The 21,508-nt window shown below is 40.1% G+C and overlaps 1 protein-coding gene across 1 annotated transcript in view; it reads left to right on the forward strand.

Moving 5' to 3' along the window:
• The window catches only part of LOC132773376 (membrane cofactor protein-like), a 35,316-nt gene extending 19,798 nt beyond the window's left edge, over nucleotides 1–15,518 (forward strand). The window contains exons 7-12 of the mRNA XM_067467105.1: nucleotides 1,062–1,241; nucleotides 6,234–6,314; nucleotides 9,625–9,675; nucleotides 10,795–10,824; nucleotides 12,610–12,685; nucleotides 13,855–15,518. Of these exons, the coding sequence (XP_067323206.1) occupies nucleotides 1,062–1,241; nucleotides 6,234–6,314; nucleotides 9,625–9,675; nucleotides 10,795–10,824; nucleotides 12,610–12,685; nucleotides 13,855–13,933 (497 nt within the window). The 3' untranslated portion in view covers nucleotides 13,934–15,518. The remainder of the gene's footprint in view (nucleotides 1–1,061; nucleotides 1,242–6,233; nucleotides 6,315–9,624; nucleotides 9,676–10,794; nucleotides 10,825–12,609; nucleotides 12,686–13,854) is intronic.
• Nucleotides 15,519–21,508: the final 5,990 nt, after the last annotated feature.

The following is a 21,508-nucleotide window of genomic DNA, read 5'->3' on the forward strand; positions in this document are numbered from 1 at the left end:
ATGGGTTGAGAGAGCTTTAGTCCACTGCTTCTTGAGTGCATTTTTTGCAATGATTAAGCAAATGACATCTTTCTTTGGGATGAAATAATTACAGTATAAAATAACATATGACAATCATTCTGTGTCTTAAAGTGACATGTCGAGATACAGCAACAACATTAATAACTTACACAGGTACCTTGAAAAAGCATATTTTAATGGCAATAACTGGTAAGCAAAAAATGTCAAGAAATGATACTTTGGTGAGCCAGTTAGGTTGTGGAATGGTAGAGATATAGCACCTAAAACAATTTAAAGTTGAGTTGGTGGAGAGGTTGGGGAGGCTATTGCGAAGACCAATATGAGAAATGTTTGTGGGAAGAGGAGAGGAAATGTTACATATATCAAATGTAAAATTATAAGGAAAGTCATTTTTCCTCTTGCATCTAGTGGAATACCTCATACTGACTTAGGGGTCAAACTTTTTACTTAAAACCTCCTAGTCCTACTCAAAGTGTTAGTCCTCAGACTAGTGTTGCACTGTAAGCTGTGGTGTATCGTATGTGACAGGAAAGAAGGAAGCCAGTGGGCACAAAGAGGAGATTGGTCTCTGGAGGCATGGCAGACACATCACACTTGTTTTCTGCTGCCTTGGAGACTAGGCCTTTGAGGAATGGGTTCAGATTACAGGAAAGCTGATTCTGTCGTCCTGACCATGAGAGCTTTTCAGCAGTGGAACACACTGCCTCGGAATGTAATCAAGATTCCTTCTTTGGAGACTTCTAAGCAGAGGCTGAATGGCCATCTGTCAAGGGTACTTTGATTGTGTTTTTCCTGCATAGCTGGGGGTTGGACTAGATGGCCCCTGTGGTCTTTTCCAACTTTATGATTCTTTGTGTTTGTGTATGCTATAGCATTCATTAATTCAATTAATGGGAATGAAACTGGTTCTTTGCGAGCACTATTCATTGCATTTCATTATGGCTGCAGGTTGATTATTTTCAATGGTTTTCAAGTTTAAGGTGCCATGAGCTGATCTGATACAAACACTTTCTTATTCATTGGCATTCTTCTCTTTCCAGCTGTTGAGTGCAGCAGACCACAAATTGAAAATGGAAGGCTAACAAGTGCATTTCAGCCTACGTACAAGTATAACCAGAGACTGCAGTTTGTATGCAACGATGGCTACACTCTGCGGGGACCTGAGTTTGTTACATGCAATTCTGACAGTGAATGGAGTGAACTTCCAAAGTGTCACATAGGTAAATATTTTCTGTGCCTATATTGTTTTCATACAAGCTTGGGTGCATATGAATGCTAAATTATCTGCCTTTGCAAGGCTAGGTTGGATGGGCAACTTACTAAGGCCCAGGGGCTTCATACAGGTGCCATCAGACCCAGGAACTTCTACTCCATATTATTGTCTTGCTTTTAGTCCAGAATCTCTTCATACTCTCTGGCAGTAAAGGGAAAATTTTTGTATAACCTTTGGCCAAGCTGCTTTAGGTCAAGGAGACTTTTAAAATAAAAAAAAACTCAAAAGAAAGAAACCTAGGTAGTAACCTGGTTTTCAAAACAGCTTCCTATGGGTCTGAGGTCTCGCTTATCATAATGGCAAAGTTTTTCCCAATCTTCTCTAAGGAAAAGGTCTTTTCAAAGTTTTAGAAATGAAGGGAATCAACTGGAGAACTGCAAAAAAGGATTTGGAATCCACTTCATGCCTGTCAGCTACACTGTCATTTTCTGGTCTAAACGTTTAAGCACATAACCCTCAGTTTTGGGGGTGGAAAATATTTTCTTTGGGACAACACAGTGGTGCTCCATACTGGAATTCTGTTACTTTGGATCCTTTCCTTATCTTTCTGTTAACATAGAATAGCCTGGGATGCAAAATCTATGACCATGGGCATGAGTGGGCTCTTGTCACATCTAGACCACCATTTCATTTCACAAACTGAATATTAGACTAAAATCTGGATTTATTTGAGAAAGAGTCATTATCCCCTCCCATTCACAGAGATGTTCGTCACATTAGTTACTACTGTTGTTTTAGTGTAGACTAGTTATATTTCAATGTGACTTAACCTGTTCTAATCTAGTAAAATATATTTGTATTTTGATTAATTTTATTGGTAAACTAGCTGTACCCACCACACGTTGCTGTGAACAACCTTCCCTCTCTCTCCTCTTTCTTTCTTTCGCCCCTTCCTTCCCTCCCCCTTTCTTTCCATCCCCCCTTTTTCTTTCCCATCCACTTTCTCTCCTTTCTTCCTTCTCTACCTCTTTCTTTCTTTCCTTCCTTCCTTTGGTCTTTGGTTCCATCCTTCCTTCTCTCTTTCCTTCCTTTCTCCCCTCCCTCTTTCTCTCCTTTCTTTCTCTCTTTCCTTTCCTCCTTCTCTTTTTTCTTTCCTTCTCTCCTTCCTTCTCTACCTCTTTCCTGCATTCCCCCCTTAATCTTTCCCTTCCACTTTCTCTCCTTAGTTCCTTCTCTACCTTTCCTTCCTTTTCTGCTTCCTTCCTTCCCTCTTTTCTTTCCTCCTTCCTTCTTTCCCTCTTTCCTCCTTCCTTCTTTCCCTCTTTCGTTCCCTCCCTCTGTTCGTCCTTCTCCGCCCTAGGAGACTGATGGATCCGGACGGATTCCTGAGGAATCTTGGGGTTCTTCCTGCGTTGGAGCCTGGCAATTCTATCGACGCCTTGGTGTCTCTCTACAATAGTGAGATGTCCAGGGCGATAGATACGATCGCACCCGAATGCCCCATCTCGTTGCGTCGTGACAGGCCATCTCCCTGGTTCACCGGGGAGCTGGCTGTAATGAAGCATACGAGAAGGGGGCTAGAGCGCAAATGGAGGAAATCTCGGGACGTGTCTGATCGAGCACGGGCTAAAGCCTCTCTTAAGGCATACTCCGTGGCTATTCGGGTGGCCAGGAAATCATTCACGACCACCCGTATAGCGCCTGCAGCAAATAGATCATCGGAGCTGTTCCGGGTTGTGGGAGAACTCCTTCATCCACCGGTGGCGGAGGGGATCATTGACGACCCGGCAGCTCGGTGTTGCGATTTCGCACACCATTTTGCAGGTAAAGTTGCTCAGATACGCCTTGAGCTTGACTCCAATTTCATCGCAGTGCCAGAAGAGGTGACGGAGGCATCTGCTTGTCCAATTTTGTGGGATTCTTTTAGGCTTGTTCTCTCTGAAACTGTGGAAGAGATTCTTGGGGCTGTGAGGGCAACCACCTCTTCTCTAGACCCGTGCCCATCTTGGCTCATTAAATCGGCCAGGGAGGGGTTGGTTGATTGGTTTGTATTGATCATTAATACATCGTTGGAGCAAGGGATTTTTCCATCTAATCTGAAACAGGCTGTGGTTCGTCCACTCCTCAAAAAAGTTTTCCTGGACTCCACGGTGCTGAGCAATTACAGGCCAATCTCAAACTTCCCTTTTTTGGGTAAGGTGCTGGAGCGGGTGGTCGCCTCCCAGCTCCAGAGCTTTTTGGACGATACCAACTACATAGATCAGTCACAGTCTGGTTTCAGGCCTGGTCATGGCACCGAGACAGCCTTGGTCGCCTTGGTGGATGACCTCCGCAGAGAGCTGGACAGGGGGAGTGTGACTCTGTTGGTTCTCTTGGACATCTCAGCGGCTTTCGATACCATCGATCATGGTATCCTTCTGGGTCGTCTCTCTGGGATGGGCCTCGGGGGCACGGTTTTGTCGTGGCTCCGGTCCTTCCTGGAGGGACGAACCCAGATGGTGAAGCTGGGAGACGCCTGCTCTGACCCCTGGCCTTTGACCTGTAGGGTCCCGCAAGGCTCTATTTTGTCTCCCATACTTTTCAACATCTACATGAAACCTCTGGGAGAGGTCATCCGGAGTTTTGGAGTTGGATGCCATCTTTACGCAGATGACACACAACTCTACTATTCCTTTCCATCTAATTCCAAGGAGGCTTCTCGGGTGCTGGATGAGTGCCTGGCCGCTGTGTCGATCTGGATGAGGAGGAACAAGCTGAAGATCAATCCTGACAAGACAGAGGTCCTCCTGGTCGATCGCAAACCGGATCGGGGTATAGGGTGGCTACCTGTGCTGGACGGGGTTACACTCCCCCTGAAGTCACAGGTCCGCAGCCTGGGTGTCCTCTTGGATTCATCGCTCACACTTGAGGCTCAGGTGTCGGCAGTATCCGGGAGGGCCTTTGCACAATTGAGACTTGTGCGCCAGCTGCGACCGTACCTCGCGAAGGCGGATCTGGCCGGGGTGGTCCATGCCTTGGTCACCTCTAGAATGGATTACTGCAATGCGCTTTACGTGGGGCTGCCCTTGAAAACGGCTCGGAAACTTCAATTGGTCCAGCGGGCAGCAGCCAGGATGCTAACCGGGGCTCATTATCAAGAGAGGTCTACCCCTCTGTTTAAGGAGCTCCACTGGCTGCCATTTATTTTCCGAGCCCAATTTAAGGTGCAGGTGCTCACCTACAAAGCCCTGAACGGTTTGGGACCACCCTACCTGTGCGACCGCATCTCCATCTACGAACCCACATGCTCACTCCGGTCATCTGGGGAGGCCCTGCTCGTGATCCCACCCACGTCGCAAGCGCGCTTGGTGGGGACACGGGACAGGTCCTTTTCTGTGGCGGCCCCCCGACTTTGGAACGCCCTTCCAAAAGATCTTCGACAGGCCCCTACTTTAGCAGTTTTCAGAAAGAATCTAAAAACTTGGCTGTTCCGTTGTGCCTTCTCAGATTAGGAACTCCCCATTCCAAGTCCTAGAAGCACTTTAGTATAAATAAGATTGCTGCACACCGCACTATTTTAATCCTATGTTCCTCCTGCCATTTCAGCACTTTTAACCCTGTACCCACCGCTCTGGCCGGCCCAGTTTTTAACTGTCCTGATGTATTGTTACTAGTGTTGTTATTCTGCTTAACTATTTTGATTTGCTTTTGTTTTATTGTTGTGTTATGTTTTTGTTGTATTGTGTTCTGAGGCTTCGGCCTGTGTAAGCCGCATCGAGTCCTTCGGGAGATGCTAGCGGGGTACAAATAAAGTTAATAATAATAATAATAATAATAATAATAATAATAATTCTCCCCCCCCCCTCCACTTTCCCTCCTTGATTCCTTCCCTCTAGACATAAGCCAGAAAAGAGTTGGGCCCAAAGGCAGCACTTGAGAGAGGTGTGTCCCTGCCCTCTGGAGAACAAGGGCTCTACAGTTATTACACTGGACATCTGTGGGAGCCTTCTTGCAGGGAGGGAGGAGGACTGTCTCCTGGGCCAGGTCTGACAGGCGAGGGGTTAAACGGAAGTGTGTGGGACCTGTGGCCAGACAGACAGACAACAAGGCGGCTACTGCTGCACCTGTGGAAAGTGGCCCAGGCTTGAGATGTGGTCTGAGCCACTTGCAAAGTTTCTCTGGTCACTCATCTTTGAGGTGAGCGACTACCCACCCCCCACCCCCACATACTTTCTTTGTACCCTCATGTCACTCTCAGGTCTTCTTGTCATTTCTCCCAACTGCCTGTGTCTTTGGAGTCACAGGACTGGGGGCCAAACTGCTATGGGCCAAGGCCACCCACTGAGGACCACAGCCTTCTGATGTGATGGTAGCACAGGCATGGGCAAAGGAGAGCTGGGACAACTGTTTTCTTTTCCCTCATATGGGGCGGGGGAGTCATTTTCGTGCATGTGCTGTGCTGTATAATCATTTAGCTTTGGGGGGGGGGGTTAAAGTTCTTTCTGCTGATTTTTTTTGGGGGGGGGGTATGAGTGATGGTCACTCACTGGTCTGTTAGACCTGTTTGAATGTCTTCCTCTTCTGCATGGTCATATTGATTACCTTTATTTTATTTTATTTAAAAAAATAATACTTTTAAACTCTCCAAAAAAAGAAATAAAAGTAGCCTATAATTTCCCATTTTGCAAGTAGAGAGTAAATATTACTCTATAAAACAAAAATAATATTTCTGTTCTGTTAACTCTCCAAGTTTTTAAAGTTTAATGACACTGTTGTCATTATTAGTAGCCCCAAGTTGACCTCAACTGAGAAAGCTCCAAGTCACTCTGTTATCAGCATCCCTGTTTGAAGTAAGCCATAACTATAACTTAACCATTTAGAAACATTTTAACAGTGTTCCACGAGAAATCATCTTGTGAAAACTGTTATTAATGATAGTCCATAGGGACTTCGTGGACTCTTGAATGTGAAAAGAAATCACTAATCTGAAAATCTGTACTTGTCTCTTGTTACACAATAGAGCCAGAAAAGCCAACCATAAGACCAGGCCCAGGAACAACAACAACAGAAACCATTACAGAAACCATTACCAAAGAAACTGGTAAAGAATTGCATTAATATTTGTATTGATGTATTTTTGGTTTTTATAGAAATTCTGTACAGGAATGTCTCAGTTAAGGAAGTAGATATATCTCAAAGCATTTAACAGAAAAAAATGGTGGCTGTGGCCTGAATTATATGGAAGAAATAGTGATAGCAAATAAAGCAAACATTTTACTCTAAATGAACAATACATAGGTCTAGTCGGGTAATCCCTGAATAGGTGAACAAAAATATTTTTAACTTTTTGCAAGGCTTCTCTTAAGTTACGTCCAGTGATCATTTTCTTTCCACCATCCACCAGTTTTCTTAATTTGGTAGCATACAAAGTGTAGCAGCTGAGCCAGGCTTCTCTGCTACTTTTTTGCAGTCTTTTGTTGTCTGTGCATGCTCAGTAAGAGGTTTTGGAGGCAGCTACCATTTTCTTCCCTTTGGTACACAGGTGTACAGCACACAGTAGAATTAGCTAGAATGAAATATCTTTTTTAGTTCAGGCTTTCTTGCATTGTTTACTATTGCAACCTATTACTGAAAAGCTGTTTTCCAGCCCTCCTTCACATCTTCCCAGCTAGACAGAGGACGAGCAGGAAAGTGGGGTTGAAGAGACATAAAAATAACTTATCTAGAAACTTTGTTGATTGAGGTATTCTTATATTGTCTTTTGCTACAAATTCCCAGAGCTGTTTACAAATGGATATGTAATTTTTGTGCTTTACATCTCAAGACACTTAGTTTTAAAATATGTAGTGAAAAAACAATGTTTTGTACAAATATTTATTTATTTGTATCCCATCCTTCTCAACCCTGAAAGTGGGACTCAGGGCAGCTTACAATTGGCAGTCATTTGATGCCAACAAAGAAACAGAGCACAACAATTAAAATGAACAGGTCAACAGCAATAAAATACATTATAAAGGCAATAAAATACATTTAAAAAGTAATAAAATACATTAAATATTGACCCTTAAAATATTAACACAACCAAGTCTGAGTCTGCAAATTCAAATATAGTCCAGAATTCCAGTCCAAAAGCCAAGACTTGAGTTTCTTCCTGAAGGAGAGGAGAGAAGGAGTCCATATCTTTAGACCTTCTCACAGGCACCAGCATGACAATGCTTGACAATGCTATCATTCCAGGCAATACTCTGTAATCTTAGTGGAAGGATACTGTGATGGATATACATAATGGGGAAACCTGTATATTTTAAAGCTACAATTTTCCCTGCAAATTTCTGGACTGTGTGGGAAAGCAAGGCTGAAATGCTGTAGTAGTTGGTACTGGGATACTACATATATTGCTGTAGAATGAGTGCTAAATGAAACAAATGTATATAATATTACAGGAAAGCTTGAGAGAGAAATTGAAGCATCTGTTAATGGTGTGTTATTAAAATGAATCGTTTAAAGAAAATATTGATTCTGTAAGTGTCTAGTTCTCACTTCACTGGGATAGAAAGGGCAAAATGCATACATGCATTTTCAAATATACTCTGATACTCCCCCAATTCAGGCTAAACTTCAGTTTTTCTACTGATAGAATCCTTCATGAATAATGCTTTTATATTTAGCCAGGCTGTGTGTGTGTGTGTGTGTGTGTGTGTGTGTGTGTGTTTGTGTGTTGGGAAAGGGCTGACAAGTTCCTCCCTACCAAAAGCCTTGAAACAGGAAATGCAGAGTCACCCACATCTTGTTTCCTTGTTTGGTATGTCATATATCTGCCTTCCCCTCCTGCCCTGGCATGTTTTGGTACTTTCAGGCTTGATACAATTTGCAGCAGATACTAGGGATGAAAACACGGCCCCAGCTCTCTCAAAGTTGCCCACTTCTGCCCTAGGACAGTCTGATTGTGGTGTCAGAGGTCCTTGTCTTCCCATCTCTATTTTGTTTGGTTTTTAAGTTTAACATAGCCTGGTTACCTTTAGTAAAGCAAAGTTTAGACTTAAGCTTTGCAGATATTAATTCATTGCAGATATTAATTCAGCTACAACCTACAATGTTGCAAAGTTCTGTGCAGCAGCATACAAAATCCGTCAGGGAATGACTAGTCCCAAAAGTTAACTGTGTGTCCAGTAATCTTCTTCTCTGAATCTACAATTTGGTGATGGATCTGGGCATTGTATGTTTTTACCCTGTTTCCCCTTCCCTTCTGCTCCCTCACCCATATTGTGCTTCAGTCGTTATATTTATATTTTTAATGTACCAAACATACCAAGTTTGTATGAAAATGTGACTATTTTCTGTGCTGGTCAATGTCCGAAATAAATGATTTGATTTGATTTGACTTAAGCCATCTTGTCCTTTTTCCTTTCTCCAGAATGCCTCAGCCCTCATGGGAACCAGAGGCATTTGTGGGAAAGGAATAGGGCAGAGCGAGGATTTTGCTTTCCAGCCTGTCCAGCTAAAATGCCTTTTTAGAAAGGGGCGGGGAGGGGCTCTTACTGTTTCAGAAGGCAGCAGGAAGCATCTCGTGGTCAAAGGAGTTAAGAAACACAAAGCTTGGAAAACCAGGTTGTCCCTCTCCCTTTTTCTTGTTTATTTTATATTTTGTGGTTTCCAACTCCAGTCAACCTTTCAGTGCGTTTTTGAATGAGCAGGTGAAGGGGGCATTATATTACTTTGCAATAAAGCTGAGGAAACTCATTATTTGGTCAAATGCAACCAAGTCATTGATAGAAGGCTTTTATAGTCTAAAAGTTGTTTGTAGTGCTGATTGTTCCTTTTTGACACTTCCCAATAAAAATAGGAAAATAAATAAATTGTGAAAAATTATATGATAAAAGGCTTTGTGCTTTTTGCTTCTTTATGCTACTTTTTCCAATGCCTCTTTTTCTTTTTTTCTTTTCTTTTTTGTCCTTTCTTTCTTTCTTTCTTTCTTTTTGTATCTTTTCTTCCCCTAAGTGAACTCAAAGCGGTTTCCAACATAAAGGCAAAATTCAATTCCGTACATACATGTGAAAACCAAAAGATACAGTAGAGTCTCACTTGTCCAGTACAAACGGGCCGGCAGAACGTTGGATAAGCAAAAATGTTGGATTATAAGGAGGGATTAAGGAAAAGCCTATTAATTGTCAAATTACGTTATGATTTTACAGATTAACCACCAAAATATCATGTTTTACAACAAATAAACAGAAAAAGCAGTTTAGTACACAGTAACATTATGTAGCAATACTGTATTTACCAATAACTTATGAATCTTTTTCTTCCTATGGAAACTTTCTTTCCAGATGTATTTTTTAAAATGTCCATAGCATTTTTTGTAAATCCCAAAATGTTAACATATTTTTTAAAAAAATATCTCTTTTATACAGGATCTACACAGCGTCCAGATCCTGGAGATAAACCAGGTGAAGATAAACCAGGTGAGGCAGCAACCCGATAATCTGATTGTGATTTTCTCATAGACAAAACAGTGCAGCCACTGGTAGGGGCAGTTCAGTTTCTTTATCTCATGCTTTCCCTTGAAACACCGGCATACCATGAAATTTGACATGCACATTGTGCTTATGTGGATAAATAATTGTATTGGGTTTGCTGTAACCCCACAGAAGTCCCACTGCCCTTCTAGATTTAATGTTGTTTCTTTTAAAGTCTGGTGGAGCTATAGAAATTTATAGGTTTTGATGTGTTCCTGTTTTGTTTAGTTCATTAATGTATGTAGATGAATGACATGTATGTAGATTTTCCTTGGCCTCAAAGGATGCAAGAAAGATTTGTCCAGCTAAGGGTCATTCTCAAGTTGTTTAAGACAGCTTATCGTGTTCAAACAATTCATGAGTGCTGTATCAGTAGTCTTTTCCTCATTACTAAAAAAGCTCAGGCAGTTACAAACATCCGACTTACAAGCAACTCACAGTTAAGAATGTGGATGAGACAGCAGGAAGTGAGAGAAATCTACCCCTCAGAAGGGAAATTCACTCCTGAAAGAGTTATCATGGGGAAAATGTGTCTCCACTGAAGCTTTCTCACCAATCCTTGTTTCCACAACAAGCCAAATTTTTCAAAATCCAATTGTCACAGGGACAGAAAGTGAGGCGAAATTTTCCGAACAGAGGAACAGACAGCAAAAGAAACATCACAGGGGTGATAACCCTTTTTTATGCTATCCAAAGTGCATTTGACTGGCATTACGCTTAAAAATGTGCCTATTCTGACATACAAACAAATTCATCTTAAGAACAAACCTACAGAACCTATCTTGTTCATAACTTGGGGGCTGCCTGTACTGTGATTTTTGAAAGGGCTCTAAAATTTCAACAAAAGTAATAAGAAAACTAATTTTGTTTTCTGACCAAAACTAACCATTATCTTTTTTAAAAAAGAAACCACATCAAGACTGTGGGAATAAACCTGAATTGTTATATTTTTCTTATAGCAACAAAGCCAATTCCCAGGTCCTAGCTAGAAAGAGAGATTACATTTCTCTGGCGCTGACCATACCTTGAAACATAAGGTCTATTTTTTTCTCTCTTTCACTTTAGGAAGTAACACAATTGTGGGAATTGTCATTGGTAAGTAACTCTTTAATGATATATTTCAATAGACAGCTATTGTCATTGTTATTTTTTATTTATTAAATTTATACCGGGGGTTTTTTCTCCCAGGCTGAGATCCAAGTATTGAACAAAGAACTGTTGATTCTGAGTCCCACTGGAGGAATTTGGGTTTTTTATTTTAAAAGATCTGGGTTTCAGGGTTAATATACATTACCTGCTTATAGACTTACTGAATCCAACATTATAGAATTCCTTGAGTGATGAATTCCATGGTATCTAGAACATTTTTGAAAAACTGTGTTGCTACTTACACTGAAAAGATTTCTTGTGCTGCTTAAAAAGTTTAATGCTAATGAGCAAATTATAGGCATAGATATAGATATATCTGAGTTGTTCAGACCTTATCTGAAACTACTGTATCCAGTTCTGGGCGCAATTCAAGAAGGATATTGAGAAACTGGAATGTGTCCAAAGAAGGGCACACAAACTGACCAAAGTTTTGGAAGCCAAGCCCTGTGAGGATCATCGTAGGGTTCTGGGTTTGTCTAGCTTAGAAAGGAGAAGGTTGATAGAGGACATGATAGCTATGTTTAAATATCTGAAAGGATGTCCTATTTGGGAGAGGGCAAGCTTGTTTTCTGCTGCTCCAGAGACTATGACATGGAGCAACAGAATCAGACTACAGGAAGCATTAACTTCCTGACGCTGAGAGCTGTTTGACAGTGGAATATGCGGCTTTGGAAATTGATGAAGGCTCCATCTCTGAAGTTTTCAAGCAGAGACTGGATGGCCATCAGTCAAGAGAGCTTTGATTGTGAGTTCTTACATGGAGATGGACTTGCTCTTGTGGTCTTCCAATTCTAGGATTCTGTATCTTTTTTCTGAGATACTTGCACATCAGAGGATTCCTATATGCTGTGAAGGCAACATGTATCAGACACTAGAAACAGAATTTTAAAAAGAAACCTTTAGCATATTCAGGCACTAAATCCACAATACTCAGAGCTGAATTCCAATATCTGTCAGTCTGGTTCCTGAGCAAATGCATGGTTCTGCCACCAAGTTACTTTGAGAAGTTATTTGTACTTTATGATCCAATTTGATCGTGCTTGGAGGATTTGTCTCAAGCCTGTGTTGGAGCTCTGTCTGTAAAGAACCTTTGTGTATGTGTGTGTGCGTGTGTGTAATTTTTTTATTAGTCATTTCAAGATATTACTTCCAGAGGGTATGGTAGGGAAAGGGAGCAGGTGGGATACTTGTGATAGTGTTAGTAAATTAAATCTTAACAAATATCTAGTAAATTGAGGAGGAGGAAAACTGTTTAGAGGGCAAGGGGAAAACATTATATAACATTTTATTGTGTTACATCCAATTCTTGGTCTCTGTTATCCAAACTCATTACTTGTGATACTAAAATTTGGCAAGTTTGATATATACTCCATATCAAAGAGGAATTTTATTATCTTCTATTAAACTTAATAGTCTTATCTTCTTGATCCATCTTCTTGTGTTTTCTGTCTTGTTCCATATTTCTTTTCTTCTCCTTTTTTCTTGATTGTTTGTTAATTATTTTCTTTTAACTCTCTTGTTCAGGTTTGTTTATTGCCAAACAATCTAAAAATTAATTGAACTAATCTGTTTGTTAGTAGGGTAGTAATTATATGTACAAAATGTACTATATATCACTGTCATTCTTCCCGTCTGTCTGTAAAGAGTCTTAACAGTACATTGGGCTCTGCCTGAACAATACAAAGCTTAATTTTTCCAGCACAATGAGTTTCTTTCTGTTTTTTCTTCAAGGAGTTTTAGCTGCTATTATAGTTGTGGTGGCTGGATTTGTTCTATATAGCAAAAAACTACTTTGCTTTAAAAAGGGGTGAGTTGCCAAGGTATGATTTTTTCTTCCTTATAACTTTTTTCAGACTGTTTGAGCAAGCATGTGTGTCTGCTTTACTCTGTCTTATAAGTTTTCTTCTGTTCCTCAGTTATTAGTACATTAAAATTGATATATTCTAACCTCTACATCAGGAGTCCTCAAAAATTTTAAACAGAGGGCCAGGTCACAGTCCCCCAAACTGTTGGAGGCCAGATTATAATTTGGAAAAAAAACACTTTAATATAATACAATAATTAAAATGAAGAACAATTTTAACAAATATATAAACTTACTAGTATTTCAGTGGGAAGTGTGGGCCTGCTTTAGATTGATGAGATAGGATTGTTGTTGTTGTGTGCTTTCAAGTCATTTCAGACTTAGGTTGACCCTGAGTGAGGGCCGGGTAAATGACCTTGGAGGGCCGTATCTGGTCCCTGGGCCTTAGTTTGAGGATCCCTGCTCTATATAGATGATCAGGACTTAGGGAAAGGCCACAAGGTGGTCACATTAGGTTGATTAGCACAAAATTGAATTATTAATTAATTATTTATTTGTGGTATTTATATACCGTCCTTTTCAACCCTGAAGGGGACTCAGGGTGGTTCACAGTTTTGGCAACACTTCAATACCATCGATAAAAAACAGTATAAAACATCAAAATTGACCCTCCCCTGATAAAACATTAAACATTATTAAACACATCACATAAAATAACATTCCATATCTCACAAAGACATAGCCATTGTCTATAAACAGTCCTGGGTCATTGCACTTTCAACTTTCACTTTAACTTTAAATATTTCTACTATTCAAAGGATTTTCTTTCTGTCTATATAAGAGATTCCTTCCTTGGGTTAGGATTGTGCACATCATTTTCTCTTTTTGTATTCTAGATATAAGTGCAAACTTTTGTGAATGTCAATTAAAGTGTTGATCCAGCAATAATTTCATAAGATTCAGTGGTAAATACTTAACACCAAAATGTTTTCATGTGATCAGCATACCTTTCAGTTCTTTACAAAAGCCTATTGATGTAATGTAGGCATGGGTAAATTTCTGCCCTCCTACCAGCTGTTGTGGGAGTTGAAGTCCAAAACACCTGGAGGGCCAAAGTTTGCCGATGCCTTATCTAGAGACCTTCATTTTAAAAAATGTGTCTTTTTTTATAGGCAAAGTGATACCCCTCCTAATCCTTCAAAACCTTACCATGCAGTATCACGTAAAGAGGTAGAAATGGAAGAAAAATGAAGCTATCAGGCCCTGGATGTGCTTGCACTGGATTTCTGCCATAAACTCTTGCACCTGCTGGCTTCCTGCTGATGATCAACTGTCAATTATTTCCTTGCAAACTGGAAGTGGAAATTTAATGAAGAAGTTATTTTGAAAGTTGTTGACATTGGCTATACCGATTAAGATGTGTTTGGAGTATAAAATAATGTTTGGACTTAAGAAAGAGCTTGCTCTTTTGCACACAGTGTTTCTGCATTCAACAGTTCAGCACTTCTCCCCTTGCGGATTTTTTAATTATTATTTTTGGTATAAGACTCTAATGGAGGATCTTGGAAGGGTGATGTCTCTCCATTGAAGAAGTGATGCTTTAACTTATCGTAAGTAGATAAAGATGTTGCAGTGCAAATTGCCATGGGATTTTGTCAGGAACCATAGGAGGCTTTCGATAATTCAAATCAATTCATTTCTCCCCTCAAGGCTCTATTCTGTTTACTTCTCTTCATGAAAATTATAGATTTTTCAAATTCATGCTTCCTCTGAATTCTTCAAGATTTCTCATGCAGAGCCATCGATGAGCCTCTTTGACTTATCTCTTGTTTTTTAAAAATATGTAAAAAATATGTCTCATGTAAATAATGTGTTTGTGTGTTTTAATAAGCAAGAGAGAGAGAGAGAGAGATGTATTGTTAGTAAATGAAGTGTTTTTGTAAGACACAAATTTCATTCAGATGGGGCGCACTTCCAGACTAATCTGAAGGAAGTGAGTTCTTCCAATATAAGCAGCTTGTGCCTTTTTTTACATTTGTTGTTTTCTCAGCCATTCCTTCCTCTCTTTTGGCAGGCTTTTTTGACTGCAGTGGCTTATTAAAAAGGAGATAAAATATAATAAGATCTTTATATCTTATTGTATTTTATCTCATCAGAATCTGTATCTGTGGCTCCATTGAAGTGCGCCTGAGGAAAAATTGACGCTTTAAGAATTTGCTAGGTTTTCCTGGTGATTGTATGTTGTGTTAGAGCTGTGTGGGAGAATCTAGAAAAGTTTTAGATACAATCTCTCTCTGGGAATCTCTAGATCCTCCAGCACTATTCTATGATATGCTGGGGCTGTTGTTAGCTAATTTAATGCTCAGTCATGGCCACAGTTTCAAGTAACCACAGTCCAGCCAGAACCATATTTCCCCATGGATACTGAGGTCTTACTGTACTTTTTGTGTCAAAATGTCTTGGAATTGAAAATACACTCATTAGATTAAGTAAGTAAGTAAGTAAGTAAGTAAGGAAGGAAGGAAGGAAGGAAGGAAGGAAGGAAGACCGGAAGGAAGGAAGGAAGACTGCAACAAATACTGCAATTTCCCAACACAGTTACCCCGTATGGAGGAATCCTGAGTTAAGTAACCTACTGAAATCATGCCAAAAAATATGTAACTGAGCCCAAGCTTGTTAAATCCAAAAGGGTGTATTTGGAAGTAAGGTCAATATTGCAATTTTCATATTGAATTGTACAATATGTTACATGAAGGCTATACAGAAAGTTAACTGTTTCCCTGAGAGCATTTGTCAAAATTAAATGTGTGTTTAATAAAACAAACTATTAAGTGTGCTTTCCTTCTGTTGAAATCATGTACGTAGCAACAAGGCATTTGCTATTCTCCACTTGAATGGTTCCATAGAAATCCATCACTACAGATGCCTGACACAGCCTTATAAGTTACTTTAAATAAACATTAGAGTTTGTAGTCTAGTTAGATTCCACCTGAAGGATGAAATGTGCAGCAACAATTCTCTTAAGTAACAACTTTTAGATCAAATAAAAAATAGTACCATAATTGCATGCCAGCATTTCATGCAATGCAGCGTGTATGCTACCTTTTTTTTGTGAAGATTCAAGTTTAACTAACAGTTTGGGGTTCTGTTTTGTTTTGGCAAGATTTGTTCAGAGGAGAATTGCATTTGCCTTCCGTTGAAGCTATGAAAATGTGATTTGCTCAGGATCACCCAATGTTCTTCCACGGCCAAGCAAGGATTTGAATCTATGTCTCCAAAGTTGTATTCCAGTGCTCAAACCACAACACTACGCTGGCTATCATTGTATGTTACTACCCAGATTATATTTAACACTTTTGCATAGTCTAAAACCTTTAAAGTATTCTACAGATACTAAACGATACAACAGTTTATGCTTTATACAATCTAAACAGGAAAGGGAAGGAGAAGGCGAAATCATAGGAGTACCTTACTCCTTTACTGGAGGGACTGAGTACTTCATCACTCTAGAGAATAAATCAACTTCAAATCCGGTTTCTGCCTCCTGCAGAATTCTGGGGTTTGTAGTTTAGGGAAGAACCTTTAATACAGTGGTTCTCAACCTGGGGTCCCCAGATGTTTTTGGCCTTCAACTCCCAGAAAGCCTAACAGCTGGTAGGCTGGGATTTCTGGGAGTTGTAGGCCAAAACACCTGGGGACCCACAGATTGAGAACCACTGCTTTAATAGCATCACTAAACTACAAACCCCAGAATTCTGCAGGAGGCAGAAACCGGATTTGAAGTAGATTCGTTCTCTAGTATGATGAGGTCCTGAGTTAATCACTCCTTTGCTGCTACTATATTATTATTTGTACCCTGATTTCCTCTCTGGACTGAGACCCAGCTTGACTGCTATTAAACTCAAATATCACATTGCTTGACATACATGATGATAAGTTTTCTTGACAGCAATCAATGCTTCGGCAGGAGAGGATGCATTAGAAAATGTTAGTGAAAGGTTTGCAGAAATGGAGAAAATATTATATGGGGGAAGAAGTGCAAAATCCCTCCAAATACATGCAGGATGTGGGGTTGCTGGAAAAGCAGAGGAGAAGGAAATAAAATGGAATATCCTTGAAATTGACACAGCCATTCAAAACACAGTAATGTAGTGGCAACATGTTTGTAAGTAGAGTTGTCTAAGAAAGTCCCCTGTCCTCACATCTACAAGGAGCAGAATCCAGATTGGTGTCTTTGTCTATATCAACAAAGCGGTTATTCTTCACCAGGAACAACATTTTCAAACATGGATAGATTGTAATTATTGATATATATATATATATATATATATATATATATATATATTGTAAATGTTTTGTTTACAAATGCAACTTGTGGCTTGAGATGCTACAAATGACCACATAACAGAATTACCAAAAGCCAGCAAATAAAGCTTTAAAGTGCCTGGTCATATGAAAGTATACATATGCAAATAAGGATTCTTTAGATGATAGTAACACTTCTGCAATGAATTAAGGTGTAAAGAGCTAGTGTTGTATAGTGATTTGATTACCGAATGCATCTACACAAGCACAATTGGTGGGGATGAGAGAGAGGTCCTTCTCAGTGGTGGCCCCCCGCCTCTGGAACACCCTTCCAAGGGAAATAAGACAGGCCCCATCCCTCCCCTCCTTTCATAAGAGCTTGAAGACCTGGTGGTTTCAACAAGCCTTGAAAATGACCAGTTCTAATTGTCGAATGCGGCCTTATTCTTCCTTACCAATTACCCAGATCACTTCTAATCGGCCCCGGAATGAACAGCCACAGACCTGTACCTAATATTGTTGCCTGCCATAGCCTTGCAGCTAATTCCCGGGGCCCCAAATATTTGGGCTTGCACAAATCTTGGCCTGGCCTTTTAATTTTTTTAATTGCCTTGAACAGGCAGGATTACTTTTAATATATGTGTGTTATGGTGACAATTTTTATGCTTATATTGTTTTGTCAATCTTATGGTTATGTAGTTTTACTTTGTATGTTTTGTGATGTTACCTGGGAACCGCTCTGAGTCCCCTCGGGGAGATAAAGCAGTATATAAATAAAGTTTTATTATTTTATTATTTATTGAGGTTCAGCTTCATGTATGCCACTGATGTACCTGGGCTGAGAAGGTACATCAGTGTACCTTCCATTCCAGTCTGGGAATTCCACTCTTGGAATCCTTCATCAGTTGAAAAGGCTGTTTAGGGAGAAGAAAACGTGCGCGATGCTGGACTCCTTGTGGTCCATCCAGGACCCATCGCTCTTGGTGTTTTTCTCACTGCTCTCCCAAATTCAAGGTAAGTTAAAAACAAAGGTGAATGTACACAGTAGAATTAATGCAGTTTGACACTATTTTAATTGCCAAAATTCAATGCTATGAAATCATGAGAATGGTATATTTGGTGAAGCACCAGCACTCTGTAGAGAAGGCGCAAGACCTTATAAAACTAGAACACCCAAGATTCCATTGTATTGAATATTGGCAGTTAAAGTGGTGTCAAGATGCATTAAATCTACATTGTAGATTGGCCAAGGGCAAACTTTGACCCTCTGGGTGTTTTGGACTTCAATTCCCACAATTCCTAACAGCTGGTAGAAATGTGCAGCTAACCTGTCTTAAATCTCTTTTATTCAGATCATCTTAATAAATATAAAAAGGCTGTTCTCTCCACTTTCATCTCTACTTTATAAGGAAACTGCATGGTCCAACTAAGGTTTGTTTCTGGAAGATCCTGTTCTGGAATATCAATGTTGTTTTGTTGTGTGCCATGAGGGTGTTTCCAACTTTCAGTGACAGGGTTTTCTTTGTGAGATTTTTTTCATAAGAGGTTTTGCTATCGCTTTCCTCTGAGGCTGAGAGAGTGTGACCTGTCCAGAGACACCCAGTGGACTTCCATGGACAAGTGGGGAGTCAAACTTTGGTGTCCCATTGTGCATCAACACTGTACAATTAAAACAGTTTGGTACCACTTCAACTGCCATGGCTAAAAACTATGGGATCATGGGAGCTGTAGTTTTACAAGGCCTTCTGCAAAGAGTGCTGGTGCAAACTACAGCTCCCATAATTCCATAGCATTGAGCAATGGTAGTGTAAATTGGTGAAGTCGTGGTTATGGAGACAGGCTTTTGAAGAATGAGACAATGATCTGGATGGAAGACAGTGTATATTCGATTTTAGTATGATGACTGACCACTGTGGTTTTAAATATATGTGCTTTTTTAATGTTTTATTGTAATGTGTATTTTGATATTTTACCGAATGTATGTGTTTTTATGGTTGGAAACCGGGCTGAGTCCCTCTTATGAGGTGAGAAGCTCGGTATATAAAACTTTGAAATAAAATAAATAAATAAATAAATTCTACAGTGGAAATGCACCCCAATACTTTTAATCCAATGCTCAAACCATATACTCTGTTGGCTCCAAGTTTTGACTTACTACTGTTCCAGCAAACTTATTCAATAGATCAGTTCTGTGATTTTAGGTCAACCACCATGTCAGACTACACAGAGAAGCCATTGAAATCCACAAGCATGTAGACAATTTTGACAGAAAGGAGGAAACCATAAAAATAAACAAAATATGGCTACCAGTATCAAAAAACTCAGTAAATAAAGAGAAACACTAAAAAAAACGGGAATTCCAGACAAGAAACAATCAGGGCCAGCTAACATCTTCCAACAAAGGGTTCTCCAGGCAGGAAGCAGCCAGGCTTTGAAGTTACAAGGCCATTAAATGCTAATTGCAACATACACACTTGCCTCAAGCAGGCAAGAGTTCTTTCTCTCACCCTGGACATTATTCCACAGATATATAAACCCCACTTGCCTAGTTTCCGACAGACCCCTCAACCTCTGAAGATGTAGGCGAAACATAGATGTAGGCGAAACGTCAGGAGAGAATGGTTCTGGAACATGGCCATATAGCCTGGAAAAGTCACACCACCCAACCTTAAGATGTGATGGACTGTTAAACCCCAGTTTTCCTCACCATTGAGGCTAGGGATGCTGAGAGTGGCCCCCCGGGAACATCCGGAGGGCCAGATGATCCCCATCTTTAGCTCATAGAATGTGTATTGAAAAGCAATACATAAATGGCGTGCTTCACTCTTATGGTTCAGTATCAATCCATTAAAAGAATATTGAAAATCAAACCCAGCTATGCACTGTTTGAGTTGAATATTTCCTGTTCATCGTAGGGGATTGTGGGCCTCCACCAAAATTGAAAAATGCTGTTCCTTCTGACAATGTTGAGAGGAAAAGCTTCCGCCCCGGGGAGTCAGTCATCTACAGATGTCTGGATAATTTTTATAATATCTACGGGAAATTGGATGTGACAACATGCCTCTCCGATTCAACATGGAGCGACATCGAAGAGTTTTGTCAACGTAAGCTTTAATCATTTATAGGATTAATCCTCATTATTTCACTACTTGTTTAGAAAAAGAAACTGAAGTAAAATATATTATATACTAGCTGTCCCCTGCCACGCGTTGCTGTGGCCCAGTCTGGTGATCTGGAAAATAAAGTAATTAGAAAGCGTTGGTTTCTAATATATGTAATTCCTTTATGCTTGTGAGTAAACAGTATTTCTTGTTGTTTCTTTGTCAGTGTTGATGTGGAGTGTGTCTGGTTTGCCTACACTGGAATATGCAACATATCATAGTCCTTCTTTAAGGGTCTCTTTCAAATCTATGATACTATATCTCAGCCATAGATATAGATAGAACCATATCTATCTATATCTATGGCGGGATGGCTCTTTGTCAGGAGGGCTCTGATTACATTTTCTTGCCCTGGTGAAGAGAGTTGGACTGGATGGCCTTAAGTATTTTCTGTTGATCATGGGGGTTCTGTGTGGGAAGTTTGCCTCATTTCTGTCGTTTGTGGGTTTCAGAACGCTCTTTAATTGTAGTGAACTATAAATCCCAGTAACTACAAATCCCAAATGTCAATGTCTATTTCCTCCGAATTCCATCTGTGTTCATATTTGGGCATATGGAATATTTGTGTCAAGTTTGGTCCAGATCCATCATTGTTTGAGTCCACAGTGCTCTCTGGATGTAGGTGAACTACAACTCCCAAACTCAAGGTCAGTGCCCACCAAACCCTTCCAGTGTGTTCTGTTGGTCATGGAAGTCCTGTATGCCATGTTTGGTTCAATTCCATCATTGGTGAAGTTCAGAATGCTCTTTGATTGTAGGTGAACTATAAATCCTGGCAACTACAACTCCCAAATGTCAAGGTCTATTTCCCTTAAACTCCATCTGTGTTCATATTTGGGCATATGGAATATTCGTGCCAAGTTTGGTCCAGATCCATCATTGTTTGAGTCCACAGTGCTCTCTGGATGTGGGTGAACTATAATTCCCAAACTCAAGGTCAATGTCCACCAAACCCTTCAAGTTTTTTCTGTTCGTCATGGGAGCCCTGTGTGCTAAGTTTGGCCCAATTTCATCATTGGTGGAGTTCAGAATGCTCTTTGATTGTAGGTAAACTATAAATCCCAGCAACTACAACTCCCAAATGACAAAATCAATTTTTTTGAGTGGAGAACATACATTGGACTGTTAGGTGTCTTGTGTCCAAATTTGGTGTCGATTCCCCCAGTGGTTTTTGAGTTCTGATGGTAGCACGAACTAACATTACATTTTAATTTATATATTACATTTTTATTAATAGATAGATAGGACTTGTGTAACTTTACCTGTAAGAAATTTGCACATGTTGTACAACAAGTTACTCTTATTCTTAGTTCTAGGGATAACAATCTAAGGCTGGAGTGTTAGTAATATCTCTTTTACA

The sequence above is a fragment of the Anolis sagrei genome, chromosome 4, assembly GCF_037176765.1.
Source record: "Anolis sagrei isolate rAnoSag1 chromosome 4, rAnoSag1.mat, whole genome shotgun sequence".
NCBI classification, from domain to species: Eukaryota; Metazoa; Chordata; class Lepidosauria; order Squamata; family Dactyloidae; genus Anolis; species Anolis sagrei.